The sequence below is a fragment of the Phaethon lepturus genome, unplaced genomic scaffold, assembly GCF_000687285.1.
Source record: "Phaethon lepturus isolate BGI_N335 unplaced genomic scaffold, ASM68728v1 scaffold32802, whole genome shotgun sequence".
Lineage (NCBI taxonomy): Eukaryota > Metazoa > Chordata > Aves > Phaethontiformes > Phaethontidae > Phaethon > Phaethon lepturus.
Window position 1 is genome coordinate 1,886 of NW_010521769.1, and position 7,842 is coordinate 9,727.

At 38.4% G+C, this 7,842-nt stretch overlaps 1 protein-coding gene across 1 annotated transcript; it reads left to right on the top strand.

Moving 5' to 3' along the window:
- Window positions 1–1,752: 1,752 nt before the first annotated feature.
- AKAP10 (A kinase (PRKA) anchor protein 10) lies at window positions 1,753–7,706 on the top strand (the record flags this gene model as incomplete). Its single annotated transcript, XM_010281623.1, has 6 exons — window positions 1,753–1,798; window positions 4,110–4,292; window positions 4,580–5,134; window positions 6,585–6,683; window positions 7,133–7,217; window positions 7,583–7,706. Coding segments are annotated over 6 exons (1,092 nt in total), but the record flags the coding sequence as incomplete, so codon positions are not given.
- Window positions 7,707–7,842: the final 136 nt, after the last annotated feature.

Consider the following 7,842-nt stretch of genomic DNA (forward strand, 5'->3'; position numbering starts at 1 on the left):
CTTCACGCAGACACCAAGTGACATCCGTTTTCTGAGAAAAGTGAAAGTAAATTCCTTTAGTGAAACTTCACTCACTCAAATTTGGTCTTGTCACATAGAGGAGTTTTCGTTTGTCCTCTGCTGTTGCTTCTTTATTTGTTCTGCTTGAAGCTGATGGGGACAAAAGAAACCTGTGTATAAAGAGGTCGGGAACATGAACCAGGAGTTTGTATTACAAGTAATAAGTAGGTAATTGGACAGAGAGGAACTGAGTAGTTGGTAAGAAGGAACAGATGTATTTAAACTGAAAATAGGATTATGGAGGACTCTCTGCTGAAACTTGGGAATCCTTGCCAATAGTTAGGAATCGGCTTGATGATCAGCTAAGGGAATAATTGTGGAAAGATAAAGAGTTCGTAATACCGTACAGAGGTTGCTTCGTCCCTATTGTACCTCAGTGTTGCTTCAGACATGCAGGTTTTTTTCAGTGATTTTTCTCCTGCACATCAGCACGCCCCCAGTTACGTAAAAGCTGGTTATTCTCACTGCACACAGCTGTATCTGGCTGCAAGAGTTCAGTTTTAAAAGAATCCAGCTTTCTTAACGGAGGCTTAAACCTCTCTATCGGAGAGGAAATGTGCTAGCTGCTAGCTTAAATCTTAAATGCTGAGTTGCCAATTCGCAGACCTGCAACGTTTATACTTCTCGCAGCGAAGGCTGGCAGCACGGCAGTGCTGCAGCCACCACCGTACAGGACAATTATGTAACCAGAGATTGAAGTTTCCCTTTAAAATATTTAAAATACTTAGGTCAGAATAGGAAGGGTGTTTTTTTGTTTTTTTTTTTAGTCTACTCGTGTTTTGTGATGTAAATGTTTGATTGTGCTGGGTTATGATTTGTGGTTAGGTTTGGAAGGACTCCACAATCGGTGTTCAAAGATGACCTATTTGTAGTAATAATCCCAGCCTGGAGCAGCCGGAGAAGGTTTCACTAGTAGATCATGTTCTTCCATATCACCACTTAATTTGTTTCTCATGCCATCCTGTTTATGTACTCCTTCAGTTTCTTTATTTTTGTTTTAAACAGATCTCCTCATTCGCTTCCTTTAGGAGTTTCCTTTAAAATTTTTTTTTTAATTGTTTTTCCATCACAACTTTTCTTAACTATTATCTTCCTGTCAGTTGCTTACCATAGGCTGGATTAAGCAGTATTATTTGTGAGAGAATTAACTATTTGCGGTGTGTTTCTAGAACATTTCTGTGGTATCCATCACAACTGAGGAGTTGTGGGCTGGTTCCATGTACCTCTCTGGCTGTGTGTGTTGTACTGCTCTTCCTGTAATGTGAGGGAGATGTTGGGTTTAGGTACCGATTTCTAATTCATAGAGCACCTGCCAGTGCCCTGCTCTTAAAACACATCTATCCCATTCTTTCCAGTCAATGCTGTTTATTAAAGTAACCTTAAATGTGGCCTTGCTTTAATCATATATACAGCAAGCGTCTTTCTTAGTGTTAACTTTAACATACTGTTTTCATTAAACTTAATTCATGGATGATGAAGTTTTGCTTTTGAAACTAAACTGACACAAAAGCTTTGAAAGCCTCTGTCAGTTACTAGATATGCAGGTTTAAGTCAGAGAGATGAGTTTTAACAAAACGATAGTTTACATCTGCCTTTGATACTTGCTGAAGTTGGGAATTTTATGTCCATCCTCTGGCAAATGCCATTAGTCACCTAAAATAGCATTAACATTTTCCTTTGTATTTTACAGTGAAAGGCAAAGAACAAGAAAAGACCACAGATGTGCAAGCAATTAAAAGTAAGATCAATATTTATTTTGTCTATAAATTCAGATGTCTAATATCATCTGCCGGTTTTATTTTAACCAGTGGAATAATTTTCTTACGACTGAGCACAGATGCGACCTATGCATTAAAAATAAAACAAACCCAAAACTTAATTCTGTTTCTCAGTATTTATGGTCACTAATCTTTCCTGGTCATCCTGATGAATTTGTAAGGTTATTAAATTAAGTCAGACATGAACTTCTTTAATTCGAAGTGATCATGCAATTCAGTCACCTTGCAAATAGTGGTTATTCCTTATCTACAACAAGCTGCTTCTGAAGTTTCTTGCTTACATGTAGTGTACTTTGCAGTTTTGAAAATGCAGCTTAAGTGTGTCTAATTTGCTAAAGAGGCTGCCAGAGTCTGACTTAACTTTGACTGATGTGGCCTGCGAGACTGAAGATCTAAATCTTGGTCAGAATGAATAGCTGTTCTAATGCTGCTCCATGTGATACGGAAATCTTGCTGTAAAGTCTGTTAGGAGAGAGAAAAAAAAAAATCTTGATGGGAAAGAAGTTTATAAAAAGCAAGATTATTTATCCTGTCAGTTTTTATTGCAGTACTAAAAGGAGATGAGGTAATTTGTGTGAATCTATCTGTTACTTTTATAGCCTCAGACAAAATCCTGTTTCTGTACTTGTTTATGTGTTATCTGGGTATCAAGAGAAAATTAAAGGCTTTTTTCACCTTGGTGGTCTGTCTTTCAAATCAAATATAGGAAACAGTAAGTTGCCTCCGTTTCATAGCACACCCTGTGATTTCAGTGCAACTGAGGACTAGCTGAAAGAGGTTACATTACCTGTAAATAAAATCAAAAATAAATTTGAAAATTTAATACGTTACACATTGCGAGCTGCTGCAAACAGGGAGCATCTTTCCAGTTTGGCAAGCAGCTCTCCATGATCCGTATCATGTTAGGTTAGCAATGTAGTGCTGTCTGGAGGTTTTTGGAACAGGTGTTTGATCCTTAGATTAAGTAGAGCTATTTTTCCTCCAATGTTCAGAATATAAAATTAAATTGAATCTAATTCAGAAAAGCCTAAACAGTTACGAGGCGTGTAGCTCTGGTTCTACACGAGTAGCCTCCAGCAAGTTTTCCCCAGTTACTGTCATCAGCCAAGCAACTGGCTGCCATCCATTGGCCTGAGAAAAAATGTGTTTTCTGCATTATTGCTGGTATTAAATACCAAAGGCTTTGTAAGAGGCAGCAACAAGTGTCTTGGTACCAAACACTGCACCTGGAGAAACGCTTTGCAATAGCTTAAACATTTTAACTCTCCTTGTACCGTTGTTCCTAAGGTATCTGTTACTGTGACGTGCAAGTGTGAAATTGTCAACTTCTGTCATCATGTGTCATAAAATTGTCAATAAAAATAAAGTTATGCAGCATGAAAGCCATCAAAAGCAAGTTGCTTACACAAGTTGCTTGATGAAGCATGTTAGGAAGTAGTGTGCTGAGATCGTGTGTCTTCTGACTTGCTTTAAGAGTCAGAGGTGTAAGATGTCCTTGCATGACATCCTAATCAACTGCAGTTTCCTGAGAGCTTTTGAAACTGGTATGAGAGTGTTTTGGTTTTTCAGCTTTGTCATCAATTAACAATTAGTTGATGCTTTTTCACTGGCAGAGTTTTGTGTGAGGAAGTTCTTTTATTCTCTTAGGCCTCAAATAGCCAGCCATTTCTGAAACAGCTAGAGGAGGTTAAGGTTTATAACCTGGGTTTCATCAGAGATATTTCCATATTGCTTTTTTTCTCTTAAAACTGAATAGAGGCAAAGAAAATACTTTTGTAAAATATTCTTGTTAAAACTCACAGCTTTGTAGTTCAGGATTTTTTAACACATCTTAGCCTTCAAAAAGGTATCACAGAATCACATGGAAATGGGTTGGCAAGAACATTGCAACTGAACTAAACTGTTGACAAAGTATTAAGCTGTTACGTTAGCAGTTATCAAGGAAGCAGGAAGACCCAAGAATAATGTTTCATGTGTAAACTCAGACTTGGCATCTTTTGCTTATCTACTGAATGAGGAAAATGTAGCTGGGTGGGTACCACTGATGTGTCAGAAGTGAGTTTATTCTCGCTATAATAAAACTTGTTTATTTCTGTGGTCTCTACTCTTAACAGATCCTTGATGAAAGATGATACACAGTGGTACAATGAGGCTTTTAATAAGGTTGACTCTTGCAAACTCTCTGGTATATCTTGGGGTGCTTAGCATTGGGTGCTGCTTAGAAGAGGTCTTGGGAGCCTTGTCTTTTAATCATTCATCTCTTGATTCCAGCTCCAATACCGGTACATTCCCCGCAAAGAAGCACTAGAAATCATGCCTTGCTGGAGGCTGCAGGACCAAGCCATGTGGCAATTAATGCCATCTCTGCCAACATGGACTCTTTTTCTAGCAGTCGGACAGCTGCCCTTAAGAAGCAGCCAAGTCACATGGAAGCTGCTCATTTTGGAGACTTAGGTAAGGCTTCATCAGCTCTATAATAATGTCGCTCGCCATCCTTTGGTTTTCAGGTGAGTAGATTAGGTAATTAAAAAATTTGACTGCTGTTACAGTAGCATCTGTGTTACCCTAGAAGGGTTTTGAATGGGGTCGGTACATTTGTTTGTTAAAAGAGATTCCTTTACTTTGTGTAACACAAAGATGTTGGAATCGTCTCTTCACCAGTTGCATTGCAGGACATTTTTGTATCGAATACCCGTGTCTGTAGTACAATATGGAGTCATTCCCTTGATATTTTTCTTTAGGCAGATCGTGTCTGAATTATGAGGCTCAAGAGACCAAATCAAGCCTTTCAAAGACCCTTGAACAAGTTCTGCAGGACAATGTAGCCCTCCCTTATTTTATCCAGTTTATGGAACTACGCAGAATGGAACACTTGGTTAAGTTTTGGTTAGAGGCTGAAAGCTTCCACTCCACAACATGGTCCCGTATAAGAGCACATAGCCTGAACACAGTTAAGCAGAGTTCATTGGCAGAGCCAGTGTCACCCTCAAAACAGCAGGAAATTGCGTCGTCTTCTCCACCTGGATTGCTTGAGGAGAGACTGGAGGATTCTAGCACAGTCCATCTGCTCAGGACCAAGCCAGTGGCTTCGGACAAGAATGACAGAACTGGCAACAGCCAGAAACATGTGCTCTTGGGTCAGGAGAGTGATAATATGAGTGTTCTTTGTCTAAGGAAGTCTGAGACGGGGACCCATTCTCTTCCAGCTGATCAGCAAGAATCTTCCAAGCTTACGGTATCAGATAGAAACAGCCCCTCCTCTGCACTAAAAGACTTGTCAGGAAAACTAATGAAAAGTAAGTGCCATGTATTCCCTTCCTTTAAAAACATGGGGAGATGGGGAACATACTATCTGCTGCTTGCGTTGTGTGGTGAGCAACCTCAGTTTTCATGCGATCTTAGTATGATATGATGTTGTGAGGAAGAAACTAATTTTGTATATTGGTAATGTTAACTTGCTGCATAAGCTAATGGTCAATTTGTGCTATGTGTTGTTTGACTGTCTGCTTGTTTAAATATACTGCTGAAGAGACTTCAGAATCATTATGTGCTCTAATAAGCTTAGGTTACTTCTGTTCTTACATGTGTAATCTTAAGAAATGAAGATGAACATTGCAATGTCCCGTTCTTCCCTCACCCATCCCAGCTTAAAAGAATTGCAGAAAATTTGGATGATGGGGCTGAGAATTGATAATTAACTTACTGCAGAAGGTAAATATCCTGTATCACATAAAATGACATGAGTAATGGTTACAAGAGACTTGCAGAGATTTTTGCGTGGACCGTACTGTTTTTGTTCTTGGATTTATTTGATAGAGTTCCTCCCTTTGTAACTGATTTGTTCTCATTTGGATTCCACCTCTTCAGAGGCTACTGAAAGTAAGGATGCAATTAAAATATTTACTTTTGGTAGTGAGCTACATGCACAGTAACTTGTTTCTCTACTTTGCATCTACTCAGTCCTCCCTCATTTGTGCAAGTCTACAGACAAAAAGGAAACACTCCTTTCTTCATATTGGTTCCTTTTTTTTGCCCAACTGTTTCCTTGTGTTGCATCCCTTTCTCTTGCTGTTTGTCTTTCTCATATAGTTATTTATCATGTACTTCCACAATACATAACTTCAGCTCCAAAGTAGCTTAAACAAATGCAATGATGCTTCAGACATGAAAAGTACCTCTGCTTTCTGACGTCTAAAAAGAATTTGAAAGTACTAGGTCTTTTTTGAGAAATCTGAAAAGTCTGGAGTGTAAATTTTTCTCTCTTCCACAGCACTGTCCCAACTCTCAAAAGATGACATTTCAAACTTACATCTTTTTCCAAGGCATCTCATTTTAAATTTTTTTTTTCTTTTAATTCCTTTATAATGCAAGTGTTTTATCTATGATGAGAGCTAGAAATTGGGAACTTCACTGCAGTTCTTGTCAGAAAGGTGTTAACTTCTGGGACTAAGGTGTGCAGCTGAGGAAGAGGGTGCTGTCGTGTCTGGTGGTAGGGAATTGAGAGCTATGTTGCTTTATTCCATCTCACTAGTCAGTCCATGCTGGGCTTACTGTGACCTGGCTGGGGATAACACAGTCACTGTAGCTTGTCAGTAGCAAAGTATCGAGTAGTGGACTGAAAGCTTGATGGGAAAGAAACTTGTTGCTGACAATTGCTTTTCTGAAAAGCAGGTGTTTGTTATTCATTCCTTGTTTTAGACCTGTGCCAAGGAATGCAAAGTTTGATTCTGTATTTCTTCCTTGTAGGTATAGAACGGGATGCAGTTAGTACTTTTACCAAATATATTTCTCCAGATGCTGCTAAACCAATACCTATTACAGAAGCAATGAGAAATGACATCGTTGGTAAGAATGTATACTGCCTACTCATTTCAGAGCTTCTTCCTTCCCCATAAAAATGTATCCTTAATACCACACACACTCATGTTTCTTTTTATTTTTATGAATTTTAAAGTCAGTTGTGAAAAGATAGTAAGTCACGTTACAAGAACCAGTGAATCTGACCTTTCAGTAGTGCTGGGCAATATCCCCAGAACTTTCAGAGACTTTGCTTAAATTAGTGAAAGGATTCCTGGTGGTTATGGAGGGAATCCAGATTTGCGTCTCAGTCAAATATTTTAGCCATACTGTTATCATTCAGCTATCTGCAGTACTTTAAAAGCTCTTTTTGCGCAGTCAGAACGAGGTGATTCTAATGGATTTGAACTGCAGTTTTTCATTAACTAGATATCACTCGTGGCTTTCAGCTCGATCAGCCAAATGCATGTTAAAATTAACCTGGTCTTTCTTTGCAGCAAAGATTTGTGGGGAAGATGGACAAGTGGATCCTAACTGTTTTGTTACAGCACAGTCAATAGTGTTTAATGCAATGGAACAAGAGTAAGTTGATTGAATGGTTTGACTTCTTGTGTCTGTTGTCCTTTTGCAAAAGGTGGTTCTGTTAAAAATATTTATGGAGGTATAACTGTATAACCATTTTTTTGTGCGGTCTTCTGTATTTGAAACTGCTCATATCTCTTCCTCTAAATCCATTCTTGTGATCACTTACTGAAGTTGTACGTGATTGCTGTTATTGCATTCTTTATATCTTTCTTGTGTCACTTGTAAACCTGCACCATTTCTTGCTTGTTTTGCTTTTATTCAACTGAAAGTGTAAGACTTCTGGGGCAAGAACTAATTGGTTCATAAGGTGCCTTGAATGCTGTTGATGCTTGATAACTAATTGTTATTCTATCTGTGTGCAGGCACTTTAGTGAATTTTTGCGAAGTCATCATTTCTGTAAATATCAGATTGAGGTGCTGACTAGTGGGACTGTTTATCTGGCTGACATACTTTTCTGTGAATCAGCCCTGTTCTATTTCTCTGAGGTGAGTGTTAGGTTTTGGGTTTGTTTTTTTATTATTCCTTTCTGTCAAATGGAAAAAAAACCTATTAATTCCCTGATTGCTCTAATAAGGACACCTCAAATATAACCCATATAAATATAATATATAATATTATATA